Genomic DNA, 27,117 nt, shown 5'->3' with positions numbered 1-27,117 from the left:
CTTTCAGACCGTGCTATCAAACGGCACTTAGTCACCAATAACCTGCTCACCAATGCTCAGTTTGGGTTCCGCCAGGACTACTCGGCTCCAGACCTCATTACAGCCTTGGTCCAAACATGGATCAAAGAGCTGAATTCCAGAGGTGAGGTGCGAGTGACTGTCCTTGACATCATGGCAGTATTTGACTGAGTGTGGCATCAAGGAGCCCTAGTAAAATTGAAGTCAATGGGAATCAGGGTGAGAACTCTCCACTGGCTGGAGTCATATGTAACACAAGGAAAAATGGTTGTGGTTGCTGGAGGTCAATCATCCCAGCCCCAGGACATTGCTGCAGGAATTCTTCAGGACAGTGCCCTAGGCCCAATCAACTTTAGCTACTTCATCAATGACCTTCCCTTCATCATAAGGTCAGAAGTGGGTATGTTCGTTGATGATTTCAGTGTTCAGTTCCATTTGCAACACCATACATAATGAAGCAGTCCATGCCCTGCATGCAGCAAGACCTGGGCAACATTCAGGCTTGGGCTGATAATGGCATGTAACATTTGCACCACACAAGTGCCAGGCAATGACTATCTCCAGCAAGAGAGTCTAACCACTGCCCCTTATCATCGAATCCCCACCATCTACCATCAACAATCTGGGGGTCACCATTGACCTGAAACTTAACTGGACCGGCCGCATAAATGATGTGACTACAAGAACAGGTCAGAGGCTGAGTATTCTGTGGCGAGTGTCTCGCCTCCTGACTCCCCAAAGCCTTTCCACCATCTACAAGACACACGTCAAAAGTGTGATGGAATACTCTCCACTGCCTGGATGAGTGCGGCTCCAACATCACTCGAGAAGCTCGACACCATCTAGGACAAAGCAGCCCACTTGATCGGCACCCTACCCACTATCTTAAACATTCACTCACTCCACCACAAACGCACCATGGCTGTAGTGTGTACCATCTACAAGATGCACTGCAGCAACTTGCCAAGGCTTTTTTGGCAGCACCTCCCAAACCCGCGACTTCTACCACCTGAAAGAAAGATTTGAATTTATATAGCGCTTTTCATGACCACTGGACGTCTCGAAGCGCTTTACAGCCAGAGTACTTTTGGAGTGTAATCACTGTTGTAATGTGGGAGCAATAGAAGGATAAGACCAGCAGACGCATGGGAACACAATCACCTGCAAGTTCCCTTCCATATTACTCACCATCCTGACTTGGAAATCATCATCATAGGCAGTCCCTCAGAATTGAGGAAGACTTGCTTCCATTCTAACAATGAGTCCTTGGGTGGCTGAACAGTCTAATACGAGAAGCATAGTCCCTGTTACAGGTGGGACACAGTCGTTCAATTGGAAATATATCGGTGCTCCTTTATTGCCACTGGGTCAAAATGCTGGAGCTCCCTCTTTAACAGCACTGTAGGAGTACCTTCACCACACGGACTGCAGCAGTTGGACAAAGCAGTTCACCAATACCTTCTCGAGGGCAATTAGAGATGGGCAATAAATGCTGCCCTTGCCAGCCATGCCCACATCCCAGGATATTTTTTTAAAAACTGCAGCTTACCACTTTTAAATACATCAATGAATATGTTTTTAATGCAATGGGAGAAAAAAATTACATTCTACTGCGTTGACCGATTGAGCTGGTTCTGGAAGGTTTTGGGCCAAAGATTGCATTTGGAGGCTTCCCCCAGGCGAATGCCTCCGACCAAATGTTTTTTTTAACGCGAGTACCTGGCAGTCCCGGAGGAACGAACACTTCCGGGCCAAAGCCTAGATATGCAGCCCAGCACAGAGGCCCACGCATCCTGGGAGCATAGGTGCATCCTGGGATTACGTGGGCCTGGACCACCAATGAACATAGAGGATTCTCATTGATCGTTCCGTTTGTACAAGCTCCCATTACTATCAATGAGAATACCCCCAAAAACACAAACACAACACAATAAATTAAAATAAAAACACCTCGCATATTTAAAATTAATTGAAATTAAATTAAATGTTTCAGAAATGTTTTTATTTTTTTGTAATTTTTAAAAATGTTTTAATAGGGTTAAAAATAAACTTGCCTTAATGGACACGGTTTTTAATAGAAAAATTAGTGATAAAATTTAAGTTTTCCATCTTTTAAAACTCTTGCGCTGGTAAAAGCAGGCCTTGCATCTGCTTTTACCAGGCGTAAGTCTTTTAAGAACATTCGCTGGGCAAGAGTTAGGCAAATAGCCCAAATATCCGCCTGCGAAAGCCCTTTTCCTGTGGACACAATTTTGACAGATCGCAAGTGCCGGGTTTAGACGCATGCGCTTTGCACACTAAACCCGGAACTTGCGGGGCCTCTTCGGGCACGTGTGCACATCGTACGCACCTGGAGAGGCTGCAATTTACGGCCCTTTATGTTTGTGATTATGCAAATTAATTTGGACAAAAGCTTGAACCATAAGTTAATTTGGAAAACTAGTGCAATTTCAAGCACGATTTGTGCCCAAAGTGGAAACCCCGCACCAGCTGTCCTAATATACAAACACACTGCTTCTCAATGAGACGCTAGTATCTTGAACGCAAGTGGTTTTTCTCTTATCTTAGTGTGCTCAGCCTGTAGGTGAAAGTATATCCTAACTTCTTCACCCCTGTATCAGTTGCTACTGTGGAAAGTCTCCTGAAACATGCACAATAAGTAATCAGTTCTTAAAAACATTGCTCATTTATATTGTATAATTAGAAGAAAGAGCATAAATTGACACAGTGCGTGTCACATCCTCTGGGCACTCCAAAGCACTTAACCATCAATGAATTACTATCTAAGTGCAGTCACTTTTGTGTCGGTAGATATGGCAACCAATTTGCCCACAGCAAGGTTCCACAAACAAAAATGAGATAATGGCAAGTTAATCTGTTTTGATGTTGTGCATTAAGTAATAAATGTTAGCCAGAACCCCAGATGAATTTTCAAATAGTTGTCATGGAATCTTTTTTAGTTTTACCTGAACAAGCAGACAGAATCTCAGTTTAAAGTCTCATCTGCAAGATGGCACCTCTGACAATATAGCACTCCCTCTGTATTGCGCTGAAGGTTCAGCCTAGATGATGTCCTCAAGTCCTAGAGTGGGACTTGAATCCACAACCTTGTGACTCCAAGATGAGAGGGCCACCAATGAAGCAGACTGACATATGGATAAATAGAACATAATTTGTGGACTGGTGGAAAATAAGACCAGTCATAGCTGCTTTAGAGCGACTGAGTTACATTAGCCAAGGACCTGGGAAACAAAAAGGCAGGCTCAGTTGGTAGCACCCTCACCTCTGAATCAGAAGGTTGTGGGTTCAAATACAACTCCAGGGACTTGTGCGCAAAAATCTAGGCTGACACTCCACTGCAGTGCTGATGGAGCGCTGCACTGTCGGAGATGCTGTCTTACGGATGAGACGTCGTCTGCTCTCTCGGGTGGATGTAAAAGATTCCATGGCACTATATCGAAAAGCAGGGGAGTTATTCCTGGTGTCCTGGCCAATATTTATCCATCAACCAACATCACCAACAGATTATCTGGTCATTATTACATTGCTATTTGTGGGAGCTTGCTGTGGGCATATTGACTGCCGTGTTTCCTACATTACAACAGTGACTGCACTTCAAAAGTACTTCATTGGCTGTAAAGCGCTTTGGGACATCCAGTGGTCATGAAAGGCACTATATAAATGCAAGTCTTTTTCTCTAAGTCAAAGGCCAAAGCAATGTAATTAACCCCATTTAAAATTAAAAAGCATCCACGGCACTGGGGATAGAAAAATTGTGGGATATAAATGTTGAAAATTAAGGAAAAGGAGGGTAATTCAAAACAACTGTAAAATTTAATTTCCCACAAACAAACGGAGAGCACTCTCGCTAGAATGTTTCATTGCTATTATTTGATAGTGATATTTGACGTCTGAATTCATTTATTACTTCTAGGATGCAATCCCCATTCCTCCAGCACACTGCATAATAGCAATATTAGCTATAGGATCCTTGGTAGGAATAACACCAAACTGCAGTTTTTGTAATGCATGAATGGATGAAGTGCTGGTTCCTCAAGCTCTACAGCTGCTGATTGATCAGATTAAAAGTGTTCTGGAATAGTGTGCAGCAGCAGGAGACAAGTAGCAGATTTAATCTATAATTTACAGATTTCAATCGATTTTAAGTCGAAGTAGAATTTTAAAACAAACACCTTATGAGTTTTTGTTGTATTACTGAATCCATTTAGTAAACCGCAGCACAGCGGGTCCGAACTCGCTGCAGTGGAAACCCTTCCACAGTATGTCCTGGGGGGCATTTTCTGATGTTTGTACTATTCGTTGGGAGGCAGTGCATGTTGCAATTGTGGATGCGAGGTGCCCGTGGTTTGCTGACAGTTGATTTAAATGGTCTGAAAATCCTGTGTCTGTATTTCTGATGCGTGTCTCTGAAGTTAGAAAATTCTACCTTTTGTGTAAAAGTTGATTCTAGTACATATATCCAGTTTTATTTGTGCAGGAGGCATATGCAGTATGGGAGATGTGTGCATTTGTACAGCTGTACTCTGACGTAGCAGACAAATAAATACCAACTTGTCTGTCAGCAGCAAAGTTATCCTTATCTTGAATATTGACTTCTCTGCTTTTAGTGAGCATACATCTTACACTGAGACATTTTAGCCACACCACACCACACCAGATGTGAGCGAATTGGCAGGTTTTACCTGGAATTAACTGTAATTTATCGCATCAGAGTTTGACATCACTAATAAATACTCTTCAAAATATCCCAAAGAGCACAGACATTGCTTTTGTCTGCTACTTGGATGAGTGATGTACAATTTGTGTAATTTATAAAATGTATTTGCACTCTCTTGCATATTTTTTTAGTACGATTCTAGGCAAGCACTTGAAATGGGAGAGATATTTTAAAAAGGAAAAGTAGACACTGTGGGATGGCATGGAATAATACAGCACATAAGAGAGGGCCATTTGGTCCATCATGCCTGTGCTGGCTCTTCATAAAAGAGTTGTCAAATTAGTCCCACTCTCTTTCCCCACAGCACTGCAAATTTTTCCACTTCAAGTATTTATCTAATTCTCTTTTTTGAAAGGGCTTCCACCACCCTTTCAGGCAATGCATTCCAGATCATCATTTGCTGCATTAAAAACAATCCTCATCTTGCCTCTGGTCCCTTAAATCTGTACCCTTTGGTTACTGTCCCTTATGTCATTGGAAACAGTTGCTCCTTATTTATTCCATCACAGCCCTCCATGATTTTGTACAACTCTATTCAATCTTCCCCTAACTTTCCCTGCTTTTAAAAACAACCCTAGTTTCTCTTGCATCTCCACATAACGGAAGTCCCGCATCCCCGGTACCATTCTAGTAAATCTCCTCTAAGGCCTTGACACCCTTCCTTAAATGTGGTGCCCGGAATTGGACACACTCTTCCAGCGGGGTGCCTAACCAGGGATTTATAAAGGTTTAGCGTAATTTCCTTGCTTTTGTAAACTTGAGGTCATCCAAAACTCTGCTGCATAATTCTGCTGCCCATGTACCAACTTGTACCAAGTCCTGTTCACCCATCACCCCTGCATCCCTGTTAAGCAATGTCTCGATTTTAAAATCCTCATCCTTGGTTTTCAAATCCCTCTATGGCCCCTCCCCTCCATATCTTTGTCATCTCCTCCTGCCCTACAACCCTCAGAGATATCTGCGCTCCTCCAATTCTGGCCTCTTGCATATCCCCAATTTTAATTGCTTCACCATTGGTGGCTGTGCATACAGTTGCCGAGGCCCTAAGCTCTGGAATTCCTTCCTAATCCTCTCCGCCTCTCTAGCTCTCTTTCCTCCTTTAAGACACTCCTTAAAACCTACCTTTCTGTCCTAATATTTCCTTATGTCGCTTGGTGTCAAATTTTCTTTGATAACGCTCCTGTGAAGCACCTTGGGAGGACATTTTACTGTGTTAAAGATGCTGTATAAATATAAGTTGCTGTGCTCTCTGCCTTTGATTATAAAGCCAAGGATCCTGTATGCTTTTTAACAGACTTCTCAACTTGTCTTGCCACCTTCAGTAATTTGTGTACAGACACCACCAGGTCTCTGTTCCTGCACCCCCTTTAAAATTGCACCATTTAGTTCATATTGCCTTTCCTCATTCTTCCTACCAAAAGCCATGACTTCACACTTCTTTGTTAAATTTAATCTGCCATGTATCCACCCATATATCCTCCTGAAGTCTGTTACTATCCTCTGCATTGTTTACTACATTTCCAAGTTTCCTATCATCTGCAAACTTTGAGATGATGCCCTGTATACCCAAGTCCAGGTCATTAATGTATATCAAAAAGAGCAGTGGTCCTAACATCAACCCCTGGGGACTGTATACTTCCCTCTAGTCTGAAACAAAAATTGTTCACCACTCCTATCTGTCTTAATCAATTGGCATATTTGAACTTCTGCTTTTAGACCTTCATACTTCCAGCTTTTAGTAAAGCCAATTAACCTTGAGTGGCTGGCTGCTAAAGTTGAATCTGAAACAATAGGTTAATAATGTGACACCATAAGACAAACTGGCAGTCAGTTGACTGCTTTATTATCAATTCTTACTTCAGAAAAGTTTACGGTGTTTTTTTTTTGGCTTTGTCACTCAACCTGACATTGTTGAATGTTTCTCCTTTTTGATCCACTATTTTAATGCCATGTGATTTGAGGTGATATCTTCCAATACCTCGGGAGCCTCTTGTCAACAAAGGCAGACATTGATGCAGAGATTCAACGTCTCCTCCAGTGCGCCAGTGCAACCTTTGGCCCCCTGAGGAAAAGAGTGTTCGAAGACCAGGCCCTCAAGTCTACCACCAAGCTCATGGTCTATATGGCTGTCGTAATACCCGCCCTCCTGTATGGATCAGAGGCATGGACGACTTACAGAAGACACATCAAGTCGCTGGAGATATATCACCAATGATGTCTCCACAAGATCCTGCAAATCCGCTGGGAGGACAGATGCACCAATGTCAGTATCCCCAGCATTGAAGCACTAACCACACTTGATCAGCTTCGCTGGGCAGGCCACTTAGTTCGCTTGCCAGACACGAGACTCCCTAAGCAACTGCTCTATGTGGAGCTCCTTCATGGCAAACGAGCCAAAGGTGGGCAGCGGAAACATTAAAAGGACACCCTCAAAGCCACCCTGGTGAAGTGCGACATCACCACTGACACCTGGGAGACCCTGGTCTGACTGGGTCTGTGGCTCTCCAAAGAACTCACTTTAGGAGTGGAAGTAAGTCTTCCTTGATTCCGAGGGACTGCCTATGATGATGAAATGATTTCCAGATAGTACTTAACACCACAGATGCTGCATTAAAGTATACTTCTGTGGTTTATCAATGTACACAGTGCAGTGGAAGAAACATTGTAAGGAGTTGACAAATGTATAAATCTTTCTTTGTTGCATTTGGTGCAAATGCTTGATCTACAATCATGTGAAATGAGAATTTAAAAATTTGCCATTTGAAAATCCGCCATCTAAAAATAATTCTCAGACATTTCAACTTTGAGAAATAGAGGGCATCCTCCACTTCAATATAATCTAAAATAAACTGAGCTGTCCGGTTGTTACGCAGTTGGATTCGTTTTACGTTGGAGATAGTATATGTTATAAAATGGTAGCACCTGGTATTTCTTTTTCCGGCATTGCAATTTAGTTTGACTAAATATTTGGAACATAAAGAACTTGCATTTATTTAGCATTCATCCTGACCTCAGGTGTCCAAGCATTTCACAGCCAATGAAGTATTTTTGAAGTATAGTCATTGTTGCAATATAGGAAGTGTGGCACAGCAAGGTGCCACAAACAGCAATGACGTTAATGACCAGATAATCTGTTTCAGGGATAAGATTGGTCAGGATGCAGGGCGAACTCCCCTGTTCTTCTCCAAATATTACCTTGAGATCTTTTACATTTTGGAAAGGTAGGCGGTGGTCTCGGTTTAACTTCTAATCCAAAAGACAGTACCTCCAACAATGCAGGATTCTCAGTACTGCACTGGAGTGACAGCCTAGATTATATGTTCAAGTCCCTGGAGTCGGGCTTGAATCTATGATCTTCTAACTTGGCAAGAGTGTTACCACAGAGCCACGGTGGAAATGCGCAACCTCTAAGGAAGATTTAATTGATCACAGTGGTGAGAAGCAAAGTGTTCAGATCATAGTCTCAAAAACTGAAATTGTGGTAATGTCCTGTGCAAGCCCTGTGGGTAAAGGCCTGCACTTCTCAGCTGTATCTGTATCAGATATTTAAGCTTCTGTGGACCCATACAGTCATTACCCCTGCTTGAATTTCAGCAAAAGGTTATATGCATTCCGTGGGCCCTCATCTAGAGCCCATCTTTCATCTACATACGTTTCGTCTCCTTTGAAGATTAAATCGCAGCCAATTGCTGACATTTGAAACATTTGGTGAGTTGGTGGCAAATTGTCTGGCAGTTTCTTGTATAATTAAACTTTGATTGGATGTACGAGTACATTCTTTAAGTAGCTCTCATTTTATCACTAATTCTTAAAGAAGATATTTAAAGTCACAAAACTTAAAAGCATTCAAAGATGGAGAGCGTTAAAGACTAACCAGCTCCTTCATTGCAGCCAGATATGTGCTTCTCACAGATGTTGCTGGCTGACCTTTTGTATTCCCTTCTCTTCCCTCCTGGTCTTTTAATGTCAGTTATGAACCTCACCTACTGCCCAGCTAAGGTGCAATTCAGCATAGCCTGGGAATCAAACACATGAACCCCCCTGCTCTGTTTAATTTAACAAAGCGCCACATAGAATCATAGACTGGTTACAGGACAAAAGGAGGCCATTCGGCCTGTGCTGGTTCTCTGAAAGAGCACTTTACCTAGTCCCACTCCCCCCGCCCTTTCACCGTAGCATTGCAAAGTCCCTTCTGAAAGCCACAATTTAATCTGCCTCTGCCGCCCTTTCACGCAGTGCATTACAGATCCTAACCACTCGCATAAAAAAAAGATTTTCCTCACGTTACCTTTTGGTTCTTCTGCTAATCACCACCTTTTTGGAATGACAACACCACTACTAAAATGTTCTATAAAAGTTCTATCTTTGTGAAAGCCATAAGTAATGTGTCCTGGACAATATTTATCCCTTATTGTCCTTGAGAAGGTGGTGGGGAGCTGCCTTTTTTAAACTGCTGCAGTAAAGATCTTTTTTCATAGTGGTTTGGTACAATTGAGTGACTTGCTACGATATTTCAGAGGACAGTTAAGAGTCAACCACATTGCTGTGGGGCTGAAGTCACAGATAGGCCAGACTGCGAGTTCCTTCCCTAAAGGATATTAATGATATTATGGCAATCCAGTAGTTTCATGGTCACCATTACTGATGCTAATTTTTTTTTAATTCCCAAGTTCCACTAACAATTATCCAACAGTGGATAGTCAAGGGGCTGTAGAGAGGGAGGAACTTAATACAATCACAATCACTAAGGAGGTGGTACTCAGTAAGATAATGGGACTAAAGGCCGATAAACCTCCTGGACCTGATGGCTTGCATCCTCGGGTCTTAAGAGAAGTAGCGGCAGAGATTGTGGATGCATTGGTTGTAATATGCCAAAATTGCCTGGATTCTGGGGAGGTCCCAGCAGATTGGAAAACTGCAAATGTAATGCCCCTATTTTTTTTTTTAAAAAAGGAGGCAGACAAAAAGCAGGAAACTATAGACCAGTTAGCCTAACATCTGTGGTTGGGAAAATGTTGCAGTCCATTATTAAAGAAGCAGTAGCAGGACATTTGGAAAAGCAAAATTCGGTCAGGCAGCGTCAGCATGGATTTATGAAGAGGAAGTCATGTTTGACAAATTTTCTGGAATTCTTTGAGGATGTGATGAACAATGTGGATAAAGGGGAACCAGTGGATGTGGTGTATTTGGACTTCCAGAAGGCATTTGACAAGGTGCCACATAAAAGGTTACTGCACAAGATAAAAGTTCACGGGGTTGGGGGTAATATATTAGCATGGATAAAGGATTGGCTAAATAACAGAAAACATAGAGTCGGGATAAATGGTTCATTCTCTGGTTGGCAACCAGTAACTAGTGGGGTGCCGCAGGGATCAGTGCTGGGACCCCAACTATTTACAATCTATATTAATCACTTGGAAGAGGGGACTGAGTGTAATGTAGCCAAGTTTGCTGATGATACAAAGCTGGAAGGTAAAGCAATGTGTGAGGAGGACATAAAATCTGCAAAAGGACATAGACAGGCTAAGTGAGTGAGCAAAAATTTGGTGGATGGAGTTTAATGTTGGAAAGTGTGAGGTCATGCACTTTGGCAGAAAAAAAATCAAAGCAAGTTATTATTGACTTATGAGGAAAAGTTGAGTAGGTTGGGCCTCTACACATTGGAATTCAGAAGAATGAGAGGTGATCTTATCGAAACGTATAAGATATACTCAATGACTCAGCATCCAGACGTAGAGAATTCCAAAGATTCACAACCCAAATTCCTAGTTCTAGACTCTGCAGCTAGGGAAGACGGCCTCTCTGCATAGTATCGACCCTGTAAAGCTCTGCAGAATTTTATGTTTCAATGAGATCCACCTCTCCTAAACTCTAGGGAAAGTAGGCCTAGTCTACTTATCTCTCCTCCATAGGGCAATCCCCTCATCCCAGGAATCAGGTTAGTGAACCTTTGTTGCACTCCCTCCAAGGCAAGTATAACTTTTCTTCAGCAAGGAGACCAAAACTACACTACACCAGGTGTGATCTCGCCAAGACCCTACATAATTGCAGTAATACTTCTTTTACTCTTGTTCTCCAATCCCTTTGTAATAAAGGCTAACATACTATTTGTCATTGTGTGCTACAGAAGAACAGCATGGGGATTCTTGGCCTTAATTGTTTCTCTTTTTCTGCACTAGTGCAGATTTGTGCATGTATCTTACTGATTTAGCCAATGTTTCTAATCTTTGAATCTCTTTTCTCTCTCCTATCCATTTAGGTTGCAAATACTTCATCACCATTTACCGACTAGGACGTAAAGTTCAGAAAGCAAAACTGAAGAAAATGAGGCAATATGTAAAGGATCACAGTCTGCTGCAGCTGAGCGAATGTTAATCGTAGGAGTCTGTACATACAGTTTATAAAACTTGCTGAAGTTTTCATCAATTTCCAACATTTGGAATCTTTCTTTGAATTAAAAAGGAAGGAAAATGAAGTGTTTTTTTACTTCACCTTTAGGAAAACTGTTGTTAACTGATTTTAAAAAAAAAGCAACTTTAGCACTGATTTAGAAACTGCAACTAGAGGCTTGCCCTTTAAGATGGAAGAGGAAATAGGAGTGGGGCAGGCAGGGGAGAGGAAAGGTGAAGTTAGCAATGGGAGGGTTGAGAGGTGACCTCTTTCCTCCAATAGGCCTGGATTTTCTTCAGTGTGGGACATTAATTGAGATTGTTCTGAAGAACATTTCACAAGGTAGCAGTGTTCTATAAAAATACTAACCTTCCAGATGTTTGGGAGAATTGGGTCTTTACATAATGTAGGATATCTGTGGAAAGCTTTAAATGTGTTTAGTATTGACAAATGTGTACTGTGACAAACCCATAAATATATTACAAGTAAATGTTGAACACTTTCTTAACAAACCATTCATAAAATATATGTATGACACAAAAATATGAAGAAATGTCAGTGGATGATCGTGTTTGTCTGGAAAGACCAGTTCTTATTCTGTGTGGTGTTTTTTTTTGGGGGGGGTGGGTGTGAGGTGGGAATGAGAGCGCGAGAGAGAGCGGAAACCTGCAACACTGAGTTAAAGCATCATTAAATGGGTTGAATGGTAAGTGCAATGACAAATGACAACCTAGCTTTTAACAATCAAACGCTAAGGGAATATTGACATTTATATCTAGAGGGCTAGAATATAAAGGGGAGAATGTTTTGCTACAGTTATACAAAGCCCTGGCTAGACTACAGCTGGAGTACTGTGTACAGTTCTGGGCACCGCAGCTTAGCATGGATAGATTAGCACAGATTCACCAGAATGTTACAAGCCTCCGAGGGTTACATTATGAGGAGATTGCATAAACAAGGCTTGTATTCCCTTGAATATAGATTATGGGGTGATTTGATTGAGGTTTTTACGATATTGAAAGGGTAGATAATGAGAAACCTTTTCTGCTGGTGGGGGAGTCTAGGACAAGGGGACACAATCTTAAAATCAGAGACTGGCCATTCAGGCGAGAAGGAAAGAAAGATTTGGATTTATATAGCGCTGTTCACAACCACCGGACGCCTTAAAGTGCTTTTCAACCAATGAAGTACTTTTTGAGTGTAGTCACACTTGTAATGTGGGAAACACAGCAGCCAATTTGCATACAGCAACTCTCATATAGCAATGTGGTAATGACCATAAATTGTTTTTATGTTCTGTTGATTGAGGGATAAATATTGGCCAGGACATCGAGGATAACTCCTGCTTTTCTTCAAAATAGTGCCATAGGATCTTTTAGGTCCACTTGAGAGGGCAGGTGAGGCCTCAGTTTAACGTCTCATCCGAAAGACGGCACCTACGGCAGTGCAGCACTGCAAAATGGAATGTCAGCCTAGATTTATATGCTCAAGTCCCTGGAGTAGGATTTGAACCCACAACCCTTTGATTCCGAGGCGAGTGTGCTACCCTCTGAGCCACAGCTGACTTAGAAATTAGGAAACATTTCTTCATAGAGTGGTAGGAATATGGAACTCAAAAAAAAAACAGTAGCTGCCAGCTCAATTTTAAATCTGAGGTAGATATTTGCTAGCTAAGGGTATTGAAGGAGATGGATGGAGTTAGGGTACAGATCAGCCATGAGCACATTGAATGGCGGAACAGGCTCAAGGGGCTGATGGCTCACTCCCGTTCCTATGTTCTTGTTCAGTGTAAAATTGCTCCTAATTTAATACTAATTATCACTAAATTCAATAAACCGTAGAATGGCTGGTAAGGGAAATACAAAAAAAAAATCACACTGGTGAGGTTTGAGGTTAAAGTATATTGGGATAGAGTGGAAGGAGCTTTACTCTGCATCTAACTTGTGCTGTATTTGACATGATGCTTGATTCTGACTTTTTAAAAAGTGCTCTATTCCATAGCAATAATTTCCCCCCCGCCCCCCTCATCTGGATGAGCACAAGACATCACAAAAAACAGCCTCTCAATATTTATGGAGAGTTAAGTGTAAGCCAATTATATTTATTAGTGAATTTGCAACTGGTAGTTTTTATGTGTTTGATGTTTAAAATGTGCTGTTTCAGTAGTAGCCCATTGTATTTTGGCTGTGTCTTATTACGCTACAGCATATAGGTGAAAACTCCCACTTGAATTGTTGGAGCGTGAGAGGCTGGGTTTGTTGGTCACATGGACTCCAAGGAGAGAAGCAATTGACACAAAAATAGAAAGGGTGTAGTGGCTAGTGTGCAACTACCAACAAAAACCACGCACAGGCATCTTCCACCCTTCAATGGAATATCATTGAAACACCTGTGAACTCATCCCTTTGTGGTGTGGAAGCAAGTCATCCTCGATAGGAGGGACTGCCTAAGAAGAAGAGAAAGGGAAAATGGGGACATTAACTCAAGTGTTGAAGTTCCCATGGCACTTTTTGTAGCAGAGCAGAGGAATTCTCTCCCCTCCCTGTAAAGTGGCATGGGATGTCTGGAGGTTGTGAAAGGCGCTACATAAATGCAAGTCTTTTCTTTATTTCTGTGGGTTCTGTTATGTTTTATTTATTGTCAAACGCATGTATGCATCAGCTTCTTAAGCACATCATTATTTTGCTTGCATAAATAGAAGGCTAAAAAAATATATTTTTAAGGTTTGTTTTTGGTTGCATTTTGAACCTGTAAAACTGGTGCACGAAAAACTGCATAAATTACGCATCTTATTTATAAATGTGTGGAACTCAATGTCTTGGTATATTATCCAGGAATGTAGACATTTTATACTAGTGGATAAGTATAATGTATTCTGTAGTATGAAAGCTATTTTAAGAAAATAGTATTTTATATTTACAACAAAGGTTTTTAAACGTTTCAGTGTGTGGAGTGGGACACTCCGCAAATACTGCCACATTCCCAGGAAGAACTAATCCTCACTTGTGAAAGGTATTGTTAACTAGCCAAAGGAAAACAATGCTGTAATTGCAGGGTTTTTAAAATCAGTACGGTCTACTCATCATCCACACTTTGGTTCCACAAATAAATTGAATTATCCAATAATCTGAATTGAGCAATGTTAAGAGCACAGCAACAGACCGTTAGAGCTAAAATAACTTGATAGTTTGAATCAACATACAGCAACTGAAATTGTGTCCCATTATATCAACAAATACAGAAAGTTGATGAAAGAAACTGATAGTTGGTGACCTTGCGGTCCCTATACGCCGGTTTATAATTAACGGGTAATTTCAGGACCATTCCAGATGAATAAGTACACAGATAAGCAACAGTGCAAAATTACACACGGAAAGCAAAATACTATTCTTGAATAGGTAATAGAATGGGGATTCCCTTGGAAGTCGTGGGGTTTATGATTTATTTCTGTTATTTCCCGTGTTAATGTGGCTGTGAACCATTTGTTCTGTTCTACTCTGTTGTATGTGAAAGAATCCCACTGTCCCTTGGGGTAGACTCCCAACTTGTGCGTATTTGGGTTTTAACTAAATATTTGGAACTTGGTTATTTTTTTAACCTTCACAGATTCCCAATGTCTGTGGCACTTGGTCTTGGAAGCTCGGATGAGAGATATGGGATGTCCGCCTAAACTCCACAACTTGAATTGTAAGTGCCTTTTGCCCCTCCTAACCAATCCCACTTAAAATCCTTTAAAATGAATCAAACGAGCGGCTACCGACACAATCCTGAGATACCATAAAAGTCCGTGATGTTGCCCTGTGATGTGAAATACCAAGGACAGTGGTGTTTTACCCATCACAAGATGCAGAGGTTCCATAGCCTCGCTCTACAAACACAGCTTGCTGTCCCATCGCCAATGATGCAGGGCCCGCCGGTGAATGAACGCTCAGCCTGGCGATGTGTAATGACATTTTCAATCCGATCTCATTTGAGTTTTACCGGTAAAACATCGTTAGGCACGTCCTTTTATCGGTGTTTACTCCTAGTTTACTTGTATCTAGGTGCGGCCGATGTGTTGTGTCATCCCCAGTGTTTGGATTACAGACCTCCCTTTAAACCAGATTCCCATCTGCATTTTTGCTCTCAGTATGGTACATTCGGCTGTTGTAATCAGGAGAAGGATCATGAAATCGCACAGAAATACTGGGAAGTCACAGAATCCCTTGACTTCAATGGAACTAAACGGTGTGGAGAATTTGTTAGAGATCATGTGTCAAGTAAGTTTTAATGTCCTTTTTATTCTAGATATTTACTGTTTACACTTGTATGACCTTAACACTATGCAAAGATTTGAGTTAGTCATGTGTTTGAATACCAACGTGAAAACAATTCATAAATAAATTAGCTTCCTCTTTAACGAAAAGAAAACTTGCATCGAGTCTTTCACGATGTCCCAAAGCCCATAACAGCCAATAAAGTACTTATTGAAGTGTTTGGCTGTTGCGTTTCCTTGTATTCCAATGTGTGCACAGCTAGATCCCACAAGCAGCAATGCGATAAATGACCAAATCATCCGTTTTAATTATGTTGGTTGAGGGATAACTTTGGTGGGGACACCAGGAGAACTCCTCAGGCTCTTGGAATAGTGTCAATGGATATTTTTTTTACCTCCACGGGAGAGAGATTGGGCTTTGGTTTAATGTCTCATCTAAAAGATGGCAACCTTTGGTGTAACACTCTCAGTGCTGCACTGAAGGGAATGGATCTTGAACCAATGTCATTTGGACTCGGGTGAGAATGCTACCACTGAGCAAAAACTTGACACATTTTCTCTATATAAATAGTTGTATTTTGGGAACCTGGGGGAATTAAAGTACAATAAATTTAAACTTACATGTAACAGGAAAAATATCATTCATCATACATTTTCATATTTCATTACTTCTATTTTACAATTTCTACAAATAATTATAAAATAAAGTTTTCTAAAAACACTTAATTTTCATATTTCATTACTTCTATTTTACAATTTCTACAAGTAATTATAAAATAAAGTTTTCTAAAAACACTTAATTTTCAGATTTCATAAAGTTAACACAACAGAATAGCTGCTGTGCAATGTTTAAGCTGCATTTATATTTGCTGCAAATGTATCCTGTGATTCATTAGCTAAGGAATTGATCCCAGCCAAGCTAAGCTTGATTTGTACTATCTGGATCCATTTCCAACTCTTGCGATCAAGGGGCACGATTTTCAGTTTTGGCAGACGTCAAATCAGGTGCTGGGTGGAGCGAAGATGGTCGTGCATCATGAGGTTGATTTTAATGCTCTTTGTGACCCTACAAAATAATTTAAAACACTTAATTTACTGTTTCTATGGATTCTCCAGCAGTCCCTTGTAAGGACCTGTGATTATGCAGTTCAACAAGTGTACGGTGCATACTCTGCCCATTGATATCTGAAAATTGCATTGGGGACCTATTCGGTGCAAGCACCTTTGCAGCCTATATCAAGGACCCCACCAAAATGGTGGTAGTTCAGTTGTTGTTTGGAAGCAGGTGGCAAGTGCTGTACAGCAATTTTCATTGATATTTCCCCCTTCCTATCTATCAGTAAAGCTGAAAATCGGGGCCAATAGATATGATTTTGACTTGAGTCGCAGGGAGAGGGAACATCTTTAACAAGGTTTAACAGGGCAGTAACACCAAGGGGAAGCAGATTTAATACGAGAGAGATACCAAAAGGGAACAGGTTTAACAGGACAGTGACAGTAAGAGGGAGCAGGTTTAACATCATCATAGGCAATCCCTCGAAATCAAGGAAGACTTGCTTCCACTCAAAATGAGTTCCCAGGTGACTACGTTCCAATAGGGGAATTACAGTCTCTGTCACTGGTGGGTCAGACAGTCGTTGAAGGAAAAGGTGGGTGGGGAGTCTGGTTTGCCGCACACTCCTTCTGCTGTCTACGTTTGTTTTCTGCATGCTCTCGGCGACAAGATTCGAGGTGCTCAGCACCCTGCCAGCTGCTCTTCCTCCACTCGGGCAGTCTTGGGCCAGGGATTCCCAGGTGTCAATGTGGATGTTGCACTCTATCAAGGAGGCTGAGGGAGTCCTTGAAACTTTTCCTCTGCCCACCTGGGGATCGCTTACAGAGTAGGAGTTCGAGTAGAGTGCTTGCTTTTGGTAGTCTTGTGTCGGGCATACGGACAATGTGACCCGCCCAACAGAGCTGGTCGAGTGTGGTCAGTGCTTCAATGCTGGGAATGTTGGCCTGATCGGGAACACTGAGGTTTAATAGGGCAGTGACCGTATGTACTGTGGACTATGCATTGGCTTGTAAATAATACTAGAAGAATTCCTGATACTTTATTTTCTTTCTTTCTAAGGATATTAGGAAACTGTATGTAGTTCTTGTAAAATATTAAATCCAAGGCTAACGATGAGTCATTTCCAAGTTTTAAATTATAGGCAAATGTCTTGTATCAATTATAGAAAGTTCCAAGGAATTGTTATCTTCTCACTGGGTATCACATTGGCTATCACCAGGCACAATTTTATATATGAGAAAAGACGTAATTTTACAATGTTTATCGTTATCTCAAAGCACTTGAAGTACAATGAATATTTCTGACAGGCAGTAATTCATTACATTACATAAGAACATAAGAAATAGGAGCAGGAGCAGACCATTTGGCCCCTCGAGCCTAATCTGCCATTCAATAAGATAGCTAATCTGATCTTGACTTCAATTCCACTTCCCTGCCTGCTTCCCATAACCTTTGACTCCCTTATCAACAATCTGTCTATCTCCACCTTAAATATATTCAATGATCCAGCCTCCACAGTTCTCTCGGGTAGAGAATTCCAAAGATCCACGACCCTCTGAGAGAAAAAATTCCTCCTCCATCTCCATTTTAAATGGATGACCCCTTATTCTGAAGCCATGACCCCTAGTTCTAGACTCCCCCATGAGGGGAAACATCCTCTCTGCATCTACCCTGTCAAGCCCCCTCAGAGTCTTATATGTTGTGTGTAAAGTGGTAAAAGTAGCTGCCATTTTACCGACAACAAGATCACACAAACAGCAATGAGATTAATATATTCTTAATCCGTTTTCAGTGGTGTTGGTTGAGGGTGGAATGTTGGCCAAGACAGTGGGAGGACTCCTGCTCTTCTTTGAATGTTGTGTGGAGGAGGCCATTCAGCTCATTATACTTGCACTGGTTCTCAAAGAGCTTGCCCACTTTAGCCCATCCCCCTGCCCCCTTAACTATTTAAAAATATATATTTTTCAGATTTTGAACACTTTTGTCAGATCCCCTTTTACCTACCCTTCTCTGTGCTAGTGCTGCGCTGGATCGTCAGCCTAGATGTTTTTGTTCAAGTCTCTGGAGTGGGATTATGAACCCACAACCTTCTGACTCAGAGGCAAGAGTGCTCCCAACTGATCCATGGCTGACTCCCTCAGAATAGAATGGGAGTGTTAGTACAGATTGTGTGCTCAAATTCTGCAGTGGAGCTTAAAGCCACAATCTATTGCGAAGACCCACTTTTGTACTGGGAAATGGGATGCTCCACTTATTCCAGCCAAGGCTTCTATCCATTGAAAGATAAAGAAAAGTGTTTTAAAAATGTTGTATATATGATGCAAATCAGCAATTCCAACAACACTTCACCTTTGATTTGTTTGTCTTTTTTTCCATAGAATTTCCACTGTGTGACTTGAGCACATAATCTAGACTGATATTGTGGATATCCTGTTTCACATGAGATGTTAAACTAAGGCTTCATATGCCTGTTCAGGTAGCCAGAAAGGATGCCATGACTTATTTTGTAAATGCTGAGAACCTAATAACTGGAGGAGCAGAGAGATTTAGGGGTTCATGGACAGAAATCACTAAAAACTAATGATTAGGTACAAAAAATAATTAAAAAGGCTGATAGAATGTTATCATCTCAAGGGAGCTGGAATACAAAACAGAAAAGCTACATTTGTATAGAGCTCTGGTTGGACTGCATTTGGTGCACCACACATCAGGAAGGATATATTTGCCTTGGGGATGAAGTGCAGATTCACAAGAATATTACTGGGGCTTAGAGGGTTAAATTATGAGGACAGGTTACATACACTAAGCCTGTATCCCCTCATAAAAGATTAAAGGGTGATCTAATTGAAGTGTTTATTATGATTAAAGGATATGATAGGGTAGATAGAGAGAAACTATTTGACTCTGCTTAGGATTGTTGCATTATGAAATTGTGAAGGCATAGAAACATTCAATTATGTAAAACAGTCATGGTCTTTGTCCTAGTGGCTTCTTTTAAAATTGTGAAAACATAGGATGTTATTTGTTTTTGCTTCTATACAGGAATGTTCCCCTTATGCTGCACACCTGTATGATGCAGAAGACCCCCTGACTCCTCTCAGAAACATTCCAGGGCTTTGCTTCAACTACTGTTCAGAATTTCACTGAAACTGTCACTCAGCCATCAACCTACTGACGAAGGACAGACAGATCCAGGAATCATGTGCGCGGGACAAGACCTATTTTTGTAACCTGCTCCAGCTCCCTGACCCAGACTATTGCTTTCCTAATGTTCTGAAGAGCACAGACTTGAACCAGAACCTGGGCTTGGTGGTCGAGGATCAACAGGGTTGTCTGCATCTTTGTCTCCATGAGATTGCCAATGGTTTAAGAAACCCTGTTCTTATGATTCATGCTAATGATGATACCCATCGTTTCTTTGTAGCTGAGCAGCTTGGTTTGGTCTGGGTCTATTTGCCTGATGGTACTCGACTGTCAGAGCCATTCCTTAACCTTACAGGGCAAGTACTGACCACTCCGTGGTTTGGTGATGAGCGAGGATTCCTGGGATTGACCTTTCATCCAAAATTCAAAACTAATGGCAAGTTTTACGTGTATTATTCCAGCCTGACTAAAGGTGAGGTGGAAAAAATTTGCATAAGTGAATTGAAAATTTCATCTCGTGATATGAACCAGGCAGATCCTTATTCTGAAAGGTAAAACTATAAACTACAGAACTCTTTGCAAACGTATACAATACAACACCATTTACAGTTAGGAGAAAGTTATGAGCTTTCAAAGATTTCCTTTACAATATCGGCCGACTGGGTCATTCTAAACTCTCAATGCTTTATGCAGATCCATTACACAACTGCACATTGTCATGGTCTGAATAAGCTGTAATTTGTGGATCAGGAAGAGAATTAGAAAAGTTGAGATTAAAGGTGATAAAGATATGGCTTGGGATTTCAGCAGATGGGGGAAGAGAGGCAGGGGCAGAAATAGAGAATATTACAGAAGTGGCAGAAAATGGTCTTTGTAATGGCATGTATGTGGGGGAGGAAACTCAGATCGCGATTGAACAATATGATGGGATTCTGCACCTTCAGACATAGCCTGAAGTGCCAACCAGGAGATATGGTGGAGTCAAGGCCAGAGGCATCGATACTGGTGTGAACTTAATCAACATTATTTAAATATTCCAAGAAATTGATAGTTCAGAATTATCTTTACTACCATAATATTTGCACCCAAATTGCAAAGTGGCAGAACAGAGAAATTAGTATATAATTGAAATTCAAAAATTAATCTTTACAATGCCATCTGACAGATGTATATTAGAAATAGAAGAACCAGCAGCCAATCACAATGGTGGACAAATTCTGTTTGGCCTTGATAGTTTTCTCTACATCTTCACTGGAGATGGTAGAAAAGCTGGAGATCCATTTGGCAAATTTGGAAATGCTCGAAACAAGTAAGTCTGAATAAACATGTCTGCTAAGTGGAGTTTTTCAATGAAAACAGTGTAAACCTGTGAATAATGTTCACTGTTTATTTTTTAAATAATATTAAATAATTCATGGCTAATGAATGCAGAAGCCAGGAACAGGTAAAGAGATGACCACTGAATTCAGATGTGTGCCCTCTCTTATGAAATGTGTATGTCTAATATAAATCCTGAACACATTAAGTGAGGAACAATCCCCCTAATCAAACCTAATGGATAGGTACATTGCTAGACATGAAGAAACTCAAATGGACAAATACCTGCAGAACTTTCATTTCGTTGGAGATCCACTAAATCATCAAGAAATGTTATGCTTCACGTAAATATCCCATATGACCGTTATAGAATTGGATGCCTTGGACCAAATATCCAGGCCCATACTGTAGTGTTCACCATGGAGTTAATTGTTGCACTGAAGTCATTGGTTTGCCAGAGAATCGGCGATCAATCAGCAGATTTACAGGATTGGATGGAATGTAAAATATTCTCTTCTAGCTAAGATGAGAAACAAGCAATGGAAACACTACTGCTGAATATAGTCATCTATATGAAGGACACAAATAGGCTAAATTATTCCATTGCACCTGATGATAGACAGAAGATTAACATTTGGATCTTATGGAGTATCTGGATTTTGTCTTGATTCAGAATAAATCCAGAATTCAGAAAAAATTTGGTAATTATACGGCCCTTGTGGAGCTTTATTCCTGTCTTCACGCTAAGGACACCCTCCATCGTGTTGTGTGGGTCTATCACTGCTAAATGGGATAGATTCAGAACAGATGTAGTAGCTCAAAACTGGTCCTGAATGAGATGCTCTGGGCCATCAACAGCAGCAGAACTATATACCACTAAAATCTGTAACCTCATGGATCAGCAAATCCCTCACTACCATTACCTTTAAGCCAGGTGACCAACCCTGTAATGTAGTGACCAGAACTGCATGCAGTACTCTAGCTGGGCCTAACTAGTGTTTTATACAGTTCAAACATATCCCTCCCTGCTCTTGCATTTATTAGCCGAGGCATAGAATACAAGCATTCCGTATGCTGCCTTAACCACCTTATCTACCTGGCCTGCTACTTTCAGGGATCTGTGGACATGCACTCCAAAGTCCTTTTGTTCCTCTACACTTCTCGGTGTCCTACCATTTAATATATATTCCCTTGCCTTGTTAGCCCTCCCCAAATGCATCACCTCACATTTCTCCAGATTGAATTCCATTTGCCACTGTTCTGCCCACCTGACCAGTTTATTGATATCTTCCTGCAGTTTGCAGCTTTCTTCTTCATTATCAACCACACAGCCGATTTTAGTATCATCTGGGGGAAAGCTCTCCACTGGCTGGAGTTATACCTAACACAAAGAAGATGGATGTGGCTATTGGAAGCCAATCATTCTAGCCCCAGGACATCGCTGCAGGAGTCCCTTAGAGCAGTGTCCTAAGCCCAACCATCTTCATCACTGACCTTCCCTCCATCATAAGGTCAGAAGTTGGATGTATGCTGATGATTGCACAGTGTTCAGATCCATTCGTAATTCCTCAGATAATGAAGCAGTCTGTGCCCACGTGCAACAAGACCTGGACTACATCTAAGCTTGGGCTGATAAGTGGCAAATGACATTCGTGCCACACAAGTGCCAGGCAACGACCATCTCCAACAAGAGATAATCTAATCACCTCCCCTTTACATTCAATGGCATTATCATTGCTGAATCCCCCACCATCAACATCTTGGGGGTCACAATTGTCCAGAAACTTAACGACCAGTCACATAAATAAAGTGGCTACAAGAGCAGATCAGAGACTGGTTATTCTGTGGCGAGTGACTCACCTCCTGAGTTCCAACAACACTCAAGAAACTCAATTACATCCAGGATAAAGCAGCCAACTTGATCAGCATCCCATCCACCACCTTAATCAGTCACTCCCTCCACCACTGGCATAATGTGGCTGCAGTGTGTGCCATCTACAAGATGCAGTGCAGCAACATGTCAAGGCTTCTTCAGTAGTACCTCACAAACCCACAACTTCTACCACCAAAAGGGCAAGGGCAGCAGGTGCATTGGTACACCATCCACTCCAAGTCACACACCATCCTGACTTGGAAATATATCACCGTTCCTTTCTTCGTGACAGAGTCAAAATCCTGGAACTCCCTATCGAACTGCACGGTGGGACTACCTTCATCACACAGCCTGCAGCGGTTCAAGAAGGCAGCTCACCACCACCTTTTCAAGGGCAAATAGGGATGGGCAATAAATGCTGGCCTGGCCAGCGATGCCCATATCCCAAGAATGAATAAATAAAATAAATTAAAAAATATGAAATAGGTTAACCCTGATTATTAAGATATTACCTGGTGTGTAACTGAGATTATGCATACCAAGTTCGATTCACAATCTGTACTGAGTTAGCTAATCTCAGTCAGGGTGACAGTAGAACTGCTATAATTGGCCATGCTGCCCACTGGTCTGGGAGGGGTGGGGAGAGGATATCAGCAAAGAGTTCTATTCCTGATCGCTATTGAGTGACTTCTGCTGGAAAGTGCATGTGTATTCAACATGCTCTGATGTTCCCTACAGTTGAAGAGCCTGCCAGCACTGTTTAGGCTTCTACATGAAAAATTTCCAATTTAATGAGTTACTAGAGGGCTGCTATTACACATGGAGTCATAAATCAGCTCTGAAAAGGATCTAAGAGCTTGGTCTCCAGTCGTCTTCGATCCCCTTACCACTGGGCCAAGACCTCACTCAGATAAATCAGTGTGGTAGCTGGTGTGCAATGGCCACCCCTTGTTAAAATAACTCATACACAGGCATCTTCCAACCTTCAAAATGAAGTTTGGGACCTGGAACGTCAAGATCCTCATGGATAACCCCAACAGCGACAGACCGGAATGCCACACTGCTATCATTGACATCGCTGCCCGAAGCGAAACCCGGCGGGCAGAGGAAAGCTAGCTCAAAGAGCAAGGTGGTGGTTTCACCTTCTTCTGGAAAGGCAAACCAGAAGAAGAATGCACCTCCATGGAGTGGGCTTCACCATCAAGAATAAGCTGGTGGGCTATCTCAGAGACTCCCCTTGTTGGATAAGTGAACGTCTCATGAATCTTTAGCTCACTCTAGCCTGGAACCAGTGCGCTACGGTCATCAGCGCATAAGCCCCAACACTGGATGCTACAGATGAGTCCAAAGAGGAATTCCACTGCCTGTCCCGAGCAATTGCTGTCCCAAGTCCCAACGGACGACGAGCTGATCCTTCTTGGCGATTTCAACGTCAGAGTCGGAAAGGACACAGACCTCAGGGGAGGTGTGATTGGCAGAGAGCGGGTAGGGAAAACCAACTCCAGCAGTACCCCGCTCCTGACAAAATGCCTAGAACATGGCCTTGTCATAACCAACACCTTATTCCATCAGAGATACAAGTACAAGGAATCATGGCAGCACCCTCGCTCCAAGCACTGGCATCTACTCGACTAAGTCATCATCCAAGCAAGGGACCGCAAGGACAGGAGCCGACGACTGCTGGATGGACCACTGCCTAATCCGCTCCATCATTAACATTAATATAGCCTCAAAACAGCGACGGCAACAGAAATAATGCTGCAGGAAAATCAACACAGAGGCACTCAAAGACCCAGTTAAGAAAGTCTTATTCATTCAGCACCTCGCTGCCAACCTGGTGACCCTCGATATCCCAGAGACGCCCACAGCACCTGGTCTGCGCTCAAGGCCTCCATAATCAGCACCTGCGAAGAGACGCTCAATCACTCGACCAGGGAACACCAAGACTGGTTTGACGAGAATGACCAGGAGATCCAGGAGTCAATTAGCCGCAAGCCCAAGGCATTTCTGAACTTAAAACAGCATCTCAACACGAGAGCAAGAAAGCAGCTCTATGGATGGCTGAAGGCCGAGGTCCAACAGAAAACCTGCGATCTAAAAAACAGATGGTGAGTGGAGAAAGCACAGGAAATCCAGCAGCTGGCTGACAACCACAATGTGCATTGATTCTTCAGTGCAATCAAGACCACCCGTGGCCCAAGCACCCAAGTCCCTACCCCATTGCTGGCCAAGAACGCTGAGGTACTCATCAAGGACAGAGAGGCAGTCAGTGCCCATTGGAGGGAGTATTTCGAAGATCTCCTTAACCGAGACTCTGTCTTCGACGCGAGTGTCCTCGACTTCATCCCGCAGCATACCACCCACCACCATCTCAGCACAACCCCAGCCCGGCACAAGGTAGAAAAGGCCATCCATCAGCTGAAGAATAACAAGGTAACAGGAGCAGATAGAATTCCCACCTAAGCACTAAAACATAGCAGAGAAGCAATATTGGCATGAATACATGACCTCATTTTTCTTATTTGGAAGGAGGAGGGAATGCCAGGAGATCTCAGGGACGCCGTAATCGTGACCATCTTCAAAAAATGGGACTAGTCCAACTGTGGTAACTTCAGAGGAATCTGCCTGCTGTCGGCCACAGGGAAAGTCATTGCTAGAATCCTCCTCAATCGTCTTCTCCCTGTGGCTGAAGAGCTCCTCCCAGAGTCACAATGCGGATTCCGCCCACTAAGGGGCACAATGGACATGATCTTCACCGCGCGACAACTACAAGAGAAATGCAAGGAACAGCACCAACCCTTGTACATGGCCGCCTTTGACCTCACAAAGGCCTTTGACACTGTCAACCATGAGGGAATATGGAGCGCTCCCCTCCGTTTCGGCTGCCCTCAAAAGTTTGTCACCAACCTCCGTCTGCTCCACGATGACATGCAAGTCTTAATCTTGACCAACGGATCCACCACAGACCCAATCCATGTCTGGACTGGGGTCAAGCAAGGCTGTGTCATCACACCAACGCTCTTTTCGATCTTCCTTGCTGCAATGCTCCATTTCACCCTCCTGGAGTAGAGCTAAATTATAGAACAGATAGGAATCTGTTCAACCTCTGCTGCCTCCAGGCCAGACCCAAGGTTAATGGAGAATCAATGGAGATGAAAATCAGGCAGATTTTATAATGGGCGACCAATCCTCAGCACCAGTTTTACACCCTGTGGCAAGTTGACACTTTATTCCAATATGCCTACTCTAAACAAAAGTTACAAATGAAACATGTTTTCAAATTTCAAAATAAATTCCCATTGCTGCCACAATTCACCAAACTTTCTTTTTTTAAATTGTAGGAGTGTTTTATTCGGCAAAGTTTTACGAATTGATGTTGATGGAAGTTCCTATGGCAGGCCATACCAAATCCCACTGGATAACCCTTTTCTTTATGAACAAAATGACCGACCAGAGGTTTATGCATATGGCGTGAGAAATATGTGGCGTTGTTCAGTGGACAGGGGAGACCCGATAACAAAGAAGGGCAGGGGAAGACTGTTTTGTGGTGATGTGGGACAGAACAAATATGAAGAAATTGACATCATTGTTAAAGGAGGCAATTATGGCTGGAGAGCTAAAGAAGGCTTTGAATGCTATGACAAGAAGTTGTGCCAAAATTCATCATTAGGTATTTACAGCAACATTCTCAATTTATTGTGCACTTTTTACAATATATAAATAGTTGTTATTGATGTGATGTTTGTGGACAGACATTATTACATGGATACCGTACTGTCTTTGTGAAAAATTGTTTGAACATAGAAACATAGGAAATAGGAGCAGGAATAGGCCATTTGGCCCCTCGAGCCTGCTCCGCCATTTAGTAAGATCATGGCTGATCTGATCTTGGGCTCAGCTCCACTTCCCTGTCCACTTTCCATTATTCTCTTATTGCTCAAAAATCTATCTATTTCCACCTTAAATATATTCAATTCACAGCCTCCACAGCTCTCTGGGGCAGAGAATTCCACAGATTTACGACCCTCTGAGAGAAGAAATTCCTCCTCATCTCAGTTCTAAATGGGCGACCCCTTATTCTTAAACTATGCCCCATAGTTCTGGATTCCCCCATGACTTGAAAGATCCTCACTGCATCTATCTTGTCGAGCCAACTCAGTATCTTATATGTTTCAATAAGATCCCCTCTCATTTTTCTAAACTCCAATGAGTATAGATAGAAAAATTATTTGAACATAGAAACATAGGAAATAGGAGCAGGAATAGGCCATTTGGCCCCGAGCCTGCTCCGCCATTTAGTAAGATCATGGCTGATCTGATCCTGGGCT

The 27,117-nt window shown here is 42.2% G+C and overlaps 1 protein-coding gene across 1 annotated transcript in view; it reads left to right on the top strand.

Annotated features, from left to right (window-relative positions):
- taf1a (TATA box binding protein (TBP)-associated factor, RNA polymerase I, A) overlaps window positions 1-21,280 on the top strand; it is a 67,874-nt gene extending 46,594 nt beyond the window's left edge. Inside the window, exons 12-14 of the mRNA XM_070890975.1 lie at window positions 11,016-14,833; window positions 15,190-15,405; window positions 19,498-21,280. Coding sequence (XP_070747076.1) covers window positions 11,016-11,131 — 116 coding nt within the window. The 3' untranslated portion in view covers window positions 11,132-14,833; window positions 15,190-15,405; window positions 19,498-21,280. The remainder of the gene's footprint in view (window positions 1-11,015; window positions 14,834-15,189; window positions 15,406-19,497) is intronic.
- Window positions 21,281-27,117: the final 5,837 nt, after the last annotated feature.

This window comes from Pristiophorus japonicus, chromosome 9, assembly GCF_044704955.1.
Source record: "Pristiophorus japonicus isolate sPriJap1 chromosome 9, sPriJap1.hap1, whole genome shotgun sequence".
Taxonomy (NCBI): Eukaryota; Metazoa; Chordata; class Chondrichthyes; family Pristiophoridae; genus Pristiophorus; species Pristiophorus japonicus.
Note: the sequence above shows the minus strand (reverse complement) of the source record. Positions and strands in the feature narration are given on the sequence as shown.